This window comes from Piliocolobus tephrosceles, chromosome 7, assembly GCF_002776525.5.
Source record: "Piliocolobus tephrosceles isolate RC106 chromosome 7, ASM277652v3, whole genome shotgun sequence".
In the NCBI taxonomy this organism is placed as follows: Eukaryota; Metazoa; Chordata; class Mammalia; order Primates; family Cercopithecidae; genus Piliocolobus; species Piliocolobus tephrosceles.
The window spans coordinates 351893-364643 of NC_045440.1; the positions used below are offsets into that span (position 1 = coordinate 351893).

Sequence of the window (12751 nt, forward strand, 5' to 3'; positions counted from 1 at the left end):
GCACTGGATCTGGTCACTGCACTGGGTCTGGTCACTGCACTGGGTCTGGTCACTGCACTGGGTCTCCAGCACTGGATCTGGTGTATAGCAATCGCTAAACGTTTTAGTAATTATTATTTGTATTAGTAGTAGTAGTAGTAGTAGTATTTGTCTGCCTCCTGGAATGGGGCAACCCCCAAGCCCACTGGAGTGGGCCTCAGCTCCGCAAGGACTGGCGCCCAGTTTTCTAAGAGGCGTGGAACCAATTGCTCCCCCTGCCTTTGTGTCCTTGTTTTTTTCCAACAGAGCCAGAGTTGTAATGCACATGAAAATAGATTAAAATACAGCCGCCCCAAAGAATGCAAGGAAGGGAGTGAAAGAGAAAAAACACTAGGATCCTGTAAGGGGTTGAATTACTGCTGAGAGTTTGGGGATTCTGAAGCACACGGGGAGGGTCCACACGGCTCTAGGAGCACCACAGGAGCAGGGGCTGAGCGGATTCTGGAGGTTCTTCCAGTTGCCCCTCTTTTGGGGTATGTGGCCGTGGACAGTAAGCCCGATTCCCCAATTATCACATATAATTCGGGAGAATTTGGAACCAAGGATTCTCCTCAACTTCTAGAAAGACACTGAAGGACTTCCTCTAGGACTGCCGGCTAATCCCAGACTGGGCAGGGCTTCCCGGCTTGTTGATTTCCCCTGTTTAGGAGACACAAGAGTGGGGTGTAAAAGCTCAGATTCTGGAGTGAAATAGATGTTGTTGGAACCCTGATTTGCACTTACTAGCTCTGTGACCTTCAACAAGTGACTTGAAATCCGTGGGCCATATCTTTTTTGTGTGCAAAACGTGAGTGGGGGGATATGGAAGTGTTTCCTGCAGCTGTCGAAAGCTACCAGCAGCGTTTGACATGCAGTCGTGTTCAATAAGCAGCAGGTGATTTTTGCTGGCAGCATTTGGGGCTGCGTAGGGATTGACGGCTGGGAAACTCAGGCTGCAGTGGAAGCTGAAAGGGAGAACACGTGCGCCCCCACATGGTAGGCGCATTAACTGCAAGGGCGTACTCTAGGTCGGTTCCATGGCCTTCCAGTGCGGGTGGCTGGTCAGTGAATGTTGCTCTTCCTCACAGCAGCTCTGTGGATTTGGGCAAGTTCCCTTGACTGAGAGACAAAAGGGTTTGAACCAGATGGTCTCGAGACCCGACATGATTTGTAAATGAGTCAGGCACGATATCTCAATCTGGGCTTCCTTTCCTTAGCAGGGTTCGGTTTTCTTTGTTCCATTCAGTCTCCCAGGCCAGCTGCTGGAAACTTCGGAGTGCTAACTTCCCAATCGTGAGCAGTTTGTCTTCTGGAAGAAGTTTAGTTTCCAAGGCTACTTTGAGGAACAATGCTCTTTGGATGTATAATTCTGGAACCTTTTTTTTTTTGAGACAGAGTCTCACTCTGTTGCCAGGCTGGAGTGCAGTGGTGCGGCCTCTGCTCACTGCAACCTCCGCCTCCTGGGTTCAAGCAATTCTCCTGCCTCAGCCTCCCAAGTAGCTGGGATTACAGGCACGCGCCACCAGGCCCAAGCTGATTTTTGCATTTTTAGTAAAGATGGGGTTTCACCATGTTAGCCAGGCTGGTCTTGAACTCCTGACCTCGTGATCTGTCTGCCTCGGCCTCCCAAAGTGCTGGGATTACAGGCATGAGCCACCGCACCCAGCCTCTTGGAACCATTTTTTTTTTAACCTTATTAATTGGGACACAATGACGACACTGCTTTCCATTTGAGACTCAAGACATCAATGTTATTTATTTATTTATTCATTTTTTGTTTTTGAGACAGAGTCTTGCACTGTTGCCCAGGTTGGAGTATAGTGGCGTGATCTTGGCTCACTGCAACCTCCGCCTCCTGGGTTCAAACAATTCTCCTGCCTTGGCCTCCCAAAGAGCTGGGATTACAGGCGCCCGCCACCACGCCCAGCTAATTTTTTGTATTTTTAGTAGAGATGGGGTTCCACCATGCTGGCCATGGCTGGTCTCAAACTCCTGACCTCAGGTGATCCACCCGCCTCAGCCTCCCAAAGTGCTGGGATTACAGGTGTGAGCCACCGCACTCGGCCAAGACATCAATCTTGAGTCTCCAGAAAGAGCATTTTCAAATCTTGGGGCCCTGAGGTGTCATCTGTACCAATGAGAGTGTGTGAGGCCCGGAGAGAGAGGTCAGTCATTTCCCTCCAATCTGTGATTCCATAGCTGCTGGTCCAGTCTTGGACACCTGAAGCTGCCCGGGTCAAACCATTTTACAGATGAGGATGCTGAGGTCAGAGCAGTTGGGTGAATGGCCCAACAGCACGTAGCCAGCCCATGACCAAACTTGAGCCAGAAGGCAGGTCTCAGAATTCCCTGTTGTGGGCACTTCCAGTCCCCTCCTTTTTTTTGAGGAGGCAGAAGCACAGGTGTCTATTGATACAGGATCCTTCCAGGTGTGTGTGTGTGGCAGTGGCCCCTTCTGGAGGCCCCAGGACCCAGAGAAACCCACAAGCCATTGAAAAACAGTCAGAAAGCATCTAAGTAACCATCCATTTAGTATCTGTCACAAGGCCACAAAGTAAACTAAATGGAATGTCTTTGCCTTAGGCAGGAACCCAGCTTGGTGTATTGACTCTCTGGTACTTGTTAGCAGAGATGAACAGTTATGGTTTTTATTTGTTTGTTTATTTATTTATTCAGTTATTTATTTTGAGATGGAGTTTCTTTCTGTCATCCAGGCTGGAATGCAGTGTTGGGATCTCGGCTCACTGCAACCTCCATCTCCCAGGTTCAAAGGATTCTCCTGCCTCAGCCTCCCAAGTAGCTGGGATTACAGGCGCCCGCCACCACCCCCAGCTAATTTTTGTATTTTTGGTAGAGATGAGGTCTCACCACATTGGCCAGGCTGGTCTCAAACTCCTGATCTCAAATGATCCACCCACCTCGGCCTCCTAAAGTGCTGGGATTACGGGCGTGAGCCACAGCGCCTGGCTTGTTCATTTTTAAATTGAGGTATAATTTTCATGCGGTTGTTTTTGATCTACAAAAAATGAGGAAAACCCCAAATGATTAGTTAAAACTACTTCAAAACATGGGACCTGTGCTGGGTGCGGTGGCTCACACCTCTAATCCCAGCACTTTGGGAGGCCGAGGTGGGCAGACCACTTAAGCCCAGGAATTTGAGGCCTGCCTGGGCAACATAGTGAAACCCTGTCTCTACTAAAAATACAAAAACATTAGCCAAATGTGGTGGTGACACACATCTGTGGTCCCAGCTGCTCAGGGGGCTGAGGTGAGAGGATCACTTGAGCCTGGAAGGTGGAGGCACCAGTGACTCACAGGCTTTTTTGGTTCTTGTTTTCTGGTTAACCTGGAGCACACCTGTGCCATCAGTGCTTTCTGCAAAACTAACCCCCGCCCCCCACACCCCCGCCACCCCCGGGTTTTAGCCAGAGGAGTGAGCTGGCAGTGCATAGACCAGAAAAAAGAATGGACTTTGAAAAATGAGATCTGTTTTACTATCATCTTCGCTTTGATAATTTTATTCTTACTTGTTCTCAAATAGCCTTTTTGCAAATGCCACTGCCACCGCTATCTGGAGGAGCAATATGAAAGTCACGCTGGAGTCAGAGCTTAGAGAGCAGCACCATGTCCCTGGAGGAAAGGGAAAGGGCCTCAGTGACTGAAATGAGAGCAACAGTGTGAAGTGGCAGGCAGACCACAGAAGGCGGTTCCTGGAGGTTCCGCTTCCCAAGCTAAGCCTCGCAGGGATGACGCATACTTGTATTGTTACAGGGTGATGGAACATTCGTGCTCCAGCTTCAAGCAAGCAAGGCAAGGATGCAACCTGAAGAATAGGTGCCAATGTCACAAAATGATAAAACAAGCAAACCAAAACCAGAGCACCCAGTCCCACTCCCAAAGAAAGAGCTTTCCGAATGGCTGTGTCCCGTGCACTCAGTCCACGAGTGAGAGCCGGGGGCTCTGCAGTGGGTGGCTTGTCCTAATACTCCCCACCCCGGCTCCATTTGGTACATATTCAGAGATTGCAAACTTATTATTTTGAGATGAAGTTTCGCTCTTGTTGCCCAGGCTGGAGTGCAATGGTGAGATCTTGGTTCACTGCACCCTCTGCCTCCTGGGTTCAAGCGATTCTCCTCCCTCAGCTTCCTGAGTAGCTGGGATTACAGGCATGCACCACCACGCCTGGCTAATTTTGTATTTTTAGTAGAGACGCGGTTTCTCCATGTTGGTCAGGCTGGTCTCAAACCCCCAACCTCAGGTGATCCACCCACCCCAGCCTCCTAAAGTGCTGGGATTACAGGCATGAGCCACTGCACCCGGCCTAAACTTATTTTCATTACTGTTAAGCCAAACACAATCACAGCATAATCACAGCTAAAATTAACTTTGTTACTGCTCACCTATCTTAGAGGCATTTAAAAGTCTAATTTTAAAGATAAATGCGCTCCTTAATTGTTAAGAGACTTGATGTGGGTTTCAAAAGGTTTTGTTTGTTGTTTGAGACAGAGTCTTGCTCTGTTACCCAAGCTTAAGTGTAAGTGGCATGAGCTCAGCTCACTGCAGTCTTGACCTCCTGGGCTCAAGTGATCCTCCCACAACCTTCTGAGTAGCTGGGATCACAGGGGCATGCCACCATACCTGGCTAATTTTCTAATTTTTTGTAGAGATGGGGTCACCCTATGTTGCCCAGGTTTGTCTCGACCTCTCAGGCTCAAGCAATCCTCCTGCCTTGGCCTCCCAAAATGCTAGGATTACAGGGGTGAGCCACCGTGCCCGACCCCACTCCACATACTTTCAAGATGAAGTGGTTAAGCACCCCTGTGGCCTAAGGAGGTGAAGACAAATGGATAAAGGAGAGGAAGTGCCGCCTTCTCTCTCATTCTTGTGAGGCATCATTTGGCCCTTAGCCTGTTTGGATCAAACCATAAAATGGCAAGAGCTCCTTGTCTAGAGGGACCCTCTTTTAAGTCGGAAGGGGCGAGAGAGAACATTTTCTTCCAGGTAGGTGGAGTCTCATGCTCCAGACCCTGTTGTCTGAAGGAGGGCTCTAAAAATGCCCTCAGATGGTTGCGAGTGGTGATCCATGCCTCTAATCCCAGCATTTTGGGAGGCCGAGGCGGGAGAACGGCTTGAGCCCAGGAGTTTAAGACCAGCCTCGGCAACAAAGCAAGATCCCATCTCTACAAAATAAGAATTAGCTGGGCATGGTGGTGTGCCTCTGTGGTTCCAGCTACTGAAGAGACAGGCAGGTGGATCGCTTGAGCCGGGTGGGTCCATGATGGCACACAGCACTCCAGCCTGAGCAACAGAGCAAGGCCCTGTCTCAATAAATCAATAAATACATTGAGCAACTTTTGTTGGACCACAAGGAACTGTCGTTGTGTCCAAGGTACAACTGTCTCCTAGGAAATTAAAGCCCAGCGGTGACACCATCTAATGTCGGACATTAGCAGGGCTGGGATGAGTGTTCTTTTCAGGATCCACTGCTACCAAAAGAGGGAGCCTTGGCCAATGGCCAAAAATAAAGGAAGCAGCCGTGAGTGGGTCAGTGGATCCACGGCCTCAAGATTCCCCAGGAAAGAACAGCAGTGCTGAACCTCCCAGTGAAGACCACTGAGGGAAGAGGAGGGAAAGAGGAATACAGATAAATTTATTAGTTAAATACTGATTTTACAGCCATTTCACCTTAAGACAATGTTAACAGGTTTGTGGGTTAGGGAGGGTATACGAGGGGGCCTTTGGAAGAAAACAATGTAAATGATGATTACAACAGAATCTTGGTTCAAAGGTATTCTCTGCTACAGCCAGTAGGATTTCGGAGTGAGGGGGCTGGGCGTGTGGGAGGCGTAGTAATGCCACAGTCAGCTACAGCTCTGCTGAGAAAGAGGAAGGAGTCTCCATGAGCTCCAGCGTCAGGGGCGGAAACTGAGCGATGTGCAGAGGAGAAGGCAGCAGATCCTGGAGCAGCTCAGAGTCGGAGGCTCCCTCCAGGCCCCCTGCCATGTCCTAGCAGTCATCTTCTTTCCATGACTTGTGTTGTGTTGTGTTTGTTTGCTTTGAATTCGTGTTGCAGAATCTCTGGCTTTTTGCCTCCTGGACAAAAGACTTCTGCCAAGGCGAGGCTGCAGGTCCAGAGGGACTCTGGCTGCCACCTGACCAAGGGCCAGGAGGAGCAGACAGCAGGTGGGTCAGCCTTTGGAACACTCCTGCCCCCCAAGCAGGACTCCGTCCACTTACACTCTCCCCGGAAGGATCTCGAGGCTTGGCTGAGTGTTTGCCAGACTGGCTTGAGCAGCAGAATGTCTTGTTCTTACTCAGAGCCCCTCTGTGTGTGACAGGGTGAATGAAGGGCCTGCAGTGAACTCGAGGGGGAGCCGTTTGGCTAAGCTACCCAGCTCTGGTTTTGCCAGAAGAGGGACATGTATAAGCTGCAGGCAGAGCTGAATCACTCAGAGCAGGAGAAGGGATTTTTATTTTGAGAGACGTTGGAAGTGAAGGAGCAAAGGCCGGCAGCAGGGGAAGGTGCCTGGGGGAGAAGTTGCCAGCTGCAGGTGGATGAGGCTGCGCGCTGTGGCGGGTGCAGTGCTCCTCTAGCTCCCCAGGAACTGTTCGGTCACTTCTGTCACATCCCACAGTTGTGGAGACAGATTTGGTATTGGGGATGCAGGGCGGTGCCGTTTCTCAAGCGGATGGATGGGGCAAGGGCCTCTCCCCAGGGGACCGTCCATCCAGGTACACGGCAAACAGATGCCGTCATCTGGGCTGGAGCAGGGATCCCAGGGCCCAGCCCTCCGCTTGTTCTCAGATCCCTGGTGCTGGAAACACAATGCAAAACCCACCGTCTAGGCCACAGCGGTGAACACAGGGGACAAGGACATCTTGGGGAAGAAGTCTCCAACTCGCAGGGAGATGCAGTGTGCTCGTGCTGAAGGCTGGGCTCCCTCCAGTCCCAGCACCGTATAAAGGCATCCAAGAAAATCCAACACCCGCTTCCCCTAACCAGATTGTCGGCTTCAAGTGTCTTCCCAGTTGTTGTTCTGGAGTCATTCCCAGGCAGAGGAGGCCGGCCCCTGGGAGCCCAGGGCCTCCTTCTTCGCAGTCCTCCACGTCCCAGGTCCGTGCAGGAATTTGAGGAGGGAAGAGGGAAGATTATGCAGTGATTATGTCCCCGTGACCGTCAGCCAAGACCAGGCTGTTCCAAGAGTCCTGCTTGGAGCTGGTCTGTGGAGACTGGCTGACGGGAGACACATAGCCTTGTGGGGAGAGCTTCAGGGCCGAGAGGACCGGGTGGATGGAGGGCCCATGGCCAGACATCGCGCTGACCGAGAACGTCTGAAAAGCAGAAAGCACACGATGAGGCCCATGGAGACGCTCCCGAGGTAGGGGAGGGTGCCCTACTATGCCGACGTCGCCAGGATGGCTCCCGCCCTCAGGAAGGGACCAAGGAGCACGTCTCTCTGTTTCTCCTGATCCCGGTGATCTGGGCACGAAGGGTCTGGGTGACGCATTGGCTGCTTCTGAGCACAGTATACAACCAGGGCTAGGACCCGGTGGGCCTGTGGACACTGTGGCTGCCCAGAAGGCTCTGATGGTTACAGGAGACACTTTCTACCATCCTATCACTACCACGTCCACTTTCCAACAGAGGAGCCGTCCGCCCGGCCCAGAAGGGCTCCTGCTGCCCCTGGTTCTGTGGGATCAGGTTCTCCCAGGCAATAAGAAGCTCATTAAGACACAGCCTCTCTCAGTTAAGAGCAGAGGCAAGATTAACACCAGGGGCTGGTCAGAGGAGACTGTGGTCAAGCTTGGTGCATCCTGGTCCCAAGAGAGGGACCGGCAGAGGGGACGAGGCAGGGAAGCTGAGACGCCATCATCCTCCACAAGGGGGAACCTGGGTTGCCCCGGGTGTCCCCTGACACACGTGCAGAGCTGGGCCTCATGAAAGTGGCATCCTGCCTGTGACCTCCCACCAGCCTGCCCTCCCTGCCCTCTGCAGGGTCCAGGCCTTTCCCCATGCCAGCTTCCTCCTCCTTCCCCACCCTCTCCTGTTGAAGTCTAACCTCCCTGAACATAGGAGACAGACTTGCCTAGAGATCCCCTGCTCTGCCTCCCATGGCGGAACCACGTGGTTCCTCCCACCACGGAACCACACCTCCCCTCGCCCCAGCAGGCAGTCTCATTCAGGCTGTACTTGTGCATTGTTTTCCTCCCCTGACACCCATGCTGTGTGCCAGCCCCGGACTCCCCTCTCTTTGTTTCCAAAGATAGTGGCACAGAGGAGCTGTTAAAAAATTGTGAGTCATAATCGTGTCCACACCACCATAGCTTGATAAGATGTCCTGAAATACAGCCGCATGCAGATGCCCCTAGCCTCGAGGGGCCCTGAGGGCACCACGCAGCTCAAAGGCTGGAGCTTCCTAGCCCAGAGGGTAGCTCACTGCTTGCACCTGTGAGGCCTGGCTGCAAGTCCCACCCAAGACTAGGCTGGCTCCTGGGACTCTGCAGTCAGCCTCCCCACAAACAGCCCTGGCGCCCCACCCGTGGTGTGTACCTGGGACACGGAGCTGCTGTGCCCGTAGTGAGATGACAGGCCGGGTTCTGTCTTGATGGGGCGCATCTCCTCGCTGCTGCTGGTGGTGGCACTGCTGGAGTTGCTGGAAGCACCGCTGGCGGGAGGAAGGCTCTCACTGCCTGAAGGACCTGGAAAGAAGCAGAGTCAGCACACCCAAATCAGCGGCAGGGACAAATGAACAGAGACAAATGAACAGACGGCGGGCGGGGATGGGTCTGTGCTAACGGCTTTATCTACATGTGTCAGGGAGAGCAGCAGGGGTCCTTATCAGTGGAGAGTTACAGTTCTCACAGGCATGGCTTCTTCCCCCATCTCATCTCAAACCCCTGAGGCCACATGGGTTTCAGGATTCAAAACTTTAAAAAAAAATTCTTCCTCATTCAACTTGAAGATTCAAATTTTTTAAAGTCCAAATACTGTGTATTATAGAATACCTCCAGCAGGGCCTGAGATAATACCCTATAATTAAATACATTAATATCCCCACAGCAAAGCATGTGACTATCATACTGAATGGGGTAAACAGAGACTATCAACAGCCTTGTGTCTGTTCAAAGTAGGTTTTGCTGCCAAATCTAGCTTCCTGGGTTTGGAATTCTGGACCGGGGATGGTGCACCTGAGCCGAATGTCTTCTCTACCTGTGACTGCTACGTGCGATGAAATAAGGTTGCCCAGGGCACATAGGGTACTCGGCAGCAGCAGGGAAGCAGGAGGAGAGGTGGAAGACCACAGGTGTGAGACACTGAAAACTCCGGTAGGAAATATGCCTGCCAGAAGGGGCAAGCCATGGTTGAATCTAGAAAAGTAGAACTTTGATCATGTCCTTGGTGGTGGAAAGGGCCAATTTATCTGACTCTGTCATGCCTTAGGTTAGAAGATAAATTTTCCATCAGATCAGCCAATTGATTTTCTCTGAGACTGTAGCATTGACCAGTCCAATCTTTAACTGGGTAGCAGTACTGAGTGGGGAATGTTTTGGTAGGGAACATAAATGTATTAAAGAACAGCCCTTGTTCTTTCATAAATTTATATATAATTTAATAAATACAAATAAATATAATTTAAATTTAATAAATATTTAATAAATTTATTTATTAAAAATAAATTTAAAAACAACAGCCCTGGTTCTTTTTAATTTTTTTTTTTTTTTTTTTTTTTTTTTAGAGATGGGGTCTTGCTCTGCTCTCCAGGTTGGAGTACAGTGGCACGATCACAGGTCACTGCACCCTCCAACTTTTGAGCAGCCCTTTTTCTTAATCTAGAAATTAAGAAGGCAGAGTGGTATATTGAAGAGAACATTGACCCGGAAGCATAAAAGCTTGGGTTTTAGTTCTCTACCCATTAACGGCTGTATGACCCTCGTTAAATCATCGTCCTCTATGAGCCTCAGTTTGCTTGTTACTAAAATGGCACCATAAACTGGTTCTCATGGAGCCTTACATTCATGGAGATCATGTTTCTGAAGGGGCTTTCTAAAGCACAAAGCACTGCATGATGTTAATTATCCACTGGCTTAGAGATCAATCTGTTAGGAACATGATTAATTGGACCCTGTCCTCCTGGATCCCCGTCAGCCCAAAGAAAATTGAAAGGAACTGAGCTTTTGGGTGGCTGCAGCGCTGAAGATGAAGGGACCTAGTAAAGTTCCTCTTTCCTGCAGGCCCTCGACTGGTCCAGCCTGCCCACTGAGATCTTTGCAGTTGGCAATGATCAGACCCCAGCCTGAGTTGAGCCTGCTTCAAAAGCTCCCAATACGTTCCATGGCAATTGTTACTTTTTTGCTGGGCTCTTCATCCTGTCTTGAAAGGCCAGGGATGTACAATGCTGTCACCACAGCCTGGCAGCCTGGGCTGGCCTGCCTAACCCAGAAGATATGATTCTTATGCACTCTGAGGGCTTCTGACGTATTCACATAATCACTCACAGATCTTTTCCTCACCTGCTGGTGTCTTAGATTTATTCAGGTTCTTGGGCTTCCGTTTTCTGGTTTGAATCCCCTCTTTCCGCATTGCAAGAGGCCTGGGGACCTGGAGGGTCACAAGTCAATACATATGGTTTTCCATTTCTACATAATCTGCTACAGCACTGAAAGACACACACCTGCTGCGAGAAGGCAACACCTAAGCAATCTCTCCACAGGCTGGGGCTCAGACGGTGTGCACAGGCCCCTGGAATTCAGCAAGAAAGAAATCAATTCTGTTTTTTTTTTTGAGACGGAGTCTCGCTCTATCGCCCAGGCTGGAGTGCAGTGGCCGGATCTCAGCTCACTGCAAGCTCCGCCTCCCAGGTTCCCGCCATTCTCCTGCCTCAGCCTCCCAAGTAGCCAGGACTACAGGCGCCCGCCAAATCGCCCGGCTAGTTTTTTGTATTTTTTAGTAGAGACGGGGTTTCACCGTGTTAGCCAGGATGGTCTCGATCTCCTGACCTCGTGATCCGCCCGTCTCGGCCTCCCAAAGTGCTGGGATTACAGGCTTGAGCCACCGCGCCCGGCCAGAAATCAATTCTGTTTTTAAAGAACTTACTGAGCACCTGTGTGGTGTGATGGGGACTTTACTAGAGCCTGGAGAACAGGGAACGAAAGACACACAGTTCCTACCCTCAGAAATTCACAGACAAATAGAAATAAGCAGACTCTGGTAGGTGATATAAAAAGACAGAGAAACACGAAACTGTCCTGGGGTGAGGAGTGGGAAGGAGGGGCACGTGAGGATATCAAGGAAGGTTTCAGTGTGGAGGTGACACCTGAGTTTGTAAAAGGTTTTGAGTAGACAGAGGCAGGCATTTCAGGCAGCAGAGACAGAATGTTCAAAAGCCTTTATCATCCACACAAGGACCCTGAAAACAAAAAGTGGGTGCTAGGCCAGGCACAGTGGCTCATGCCTGTAATCCCAGCACTTTGGGTGGCAGAGGTGGGAGGATTACTTGAATCCAGGAGTTCAAGACCATCCTTGGCAAAATAGTGAGATCCCATCTCTACAAAAAAGTTTTAAAATTAGCTGGGCATGGTGGTACATGCCTGTAGTCGCAGCTACTTAGAAGGCTGATAGGAGGATCACTTGAACCCAGGAGGTCGAAGATGCAGCAAGCCACGATTGTGCCACTGCACTCCAGCCTGGGTGATGGAGCAAGGCCCTGTCTCAAAAAGGGGCGAGAGTGAGGGGTGCTATCAATAATTGTGCTGGGAAAATTGGCCTCAACAGCAACAGCCCCAGTGAGTTGAGATGTAAGATCACTCTACTTCTAGCAGCTCTGTACTGCATTGGGTCTGGCTGGAGCCACTGGTGCTTCTATGAACGCTGGGGAGCAGTAAGAGATTATTCTAGAGACTGCCCTGTGACCAGGTTCTGAGATAAAATGTGCCTGGACAATACTTTGACCACAGTTCTGTTGGGAGGCAGGCCCCACAGCCATTCACAGATGCCTAAGCCAGTCCTGGGAGCAGGACTGCAGGGTGCCTTCCCCACCTCTGGTTTCTCTTAGGCTGAGCCAAGTCGTTTAGCCTGTTCTATGCTATGCTTGTCTACCATGTGGGATCAATAAAGGCCACACCTGCAAATACAGAAAGAAAAGCAATTACTGCTTCAGAGATGTGAACATGGAATGGTTAAGCGAGAAATGCACCAGCATATGTGAACTTGAACTTGCCTCCTATTTAACTGTGGGTAGATGGGGCAGCATTTGCACCCCCTACCCCACCATCTGCCTACCTGTGACTCTATACCCAGACCCCTATTTTCCACCTTGTGGGAGAGTGTCCTCCCCCACCCCATCCCCCTAACTATGCCTCAAATGTTCAAGCCCATTCTAGCTTCAGAAGAATCTTCCCCTCATGTTAATCTCCATTCACTTAGGTATGCCTTTTTTTTCAGTTGCAGTAAAATAAAATACATGTAACTTAAGATTTACCATCTTAACCATTTTTAAGTATATCGTTCTGTAGTGTTAAGCACATTCACTGTTCTGCAGCCCTCACCACCATCCCCAGAACTCTTCTCATCTTGCAAAACTCAAACGCCATACCCATTAAACATCACTCCTCATTCCCCCTTTCCTCAGCCCGACAGTCTCCATTCTACTTTCTGCCTCCATGGATTTGACACGTGGTGTCAGGGGCCAGAATTCCCTTCCCTTCTAAGGCTGAATAATATCCTACGTGTATA

General features: G+C 50.4%; 2 protein-coding genes across 5 annotated transcripts in view; both read right to left on the bottom strand.

Moving 5' to 3' along the window:
• Positions 1-3551: 3551 nt before the first annotated feature.
• Positions 3552-4242, bottom strand: C7H8orf49 (chromosome 7 C8orf49 homolog). The gene is given in 4 exon segments (XM_026457093.1): positions 3552-3658; positions 3661-3998; positions 4000-4154; positions 4156-4242. Coding segments are annotated over 4 exon segments (687 nt in total).
• A 1409-nt stretch (positions 4243-5651) lies between these two features.
• The window catches only part of GATA4 (GATA binding protein 4), a 57340-nt gene continuing 50240 nt past the window's right edge, over positions 5652-12751 (bottom strand). For all 4 annotated transcript variants that reach the window (XM_031935946.1, XM_023225287.3, XM_031935945.1 and 1 more), the window contains 3 exons: positions 10531-10618; positions 8570-8718; positions 5652-7350 (listed from right to left, as the gene is read on the bottom strand). In XM_031935946.1, coding sequence (XP_031791806.1) covers positions 7168-7350; positions 8570-8718; positions 10531-10618 — 420 coding nt within the window. In that variant the 3' untranslated portion in view covers positions 5652-7167. The remainder of the gene's footprint in view (positions 7351-8569; positions 8719-10530; positions 10619-12751) is intronic.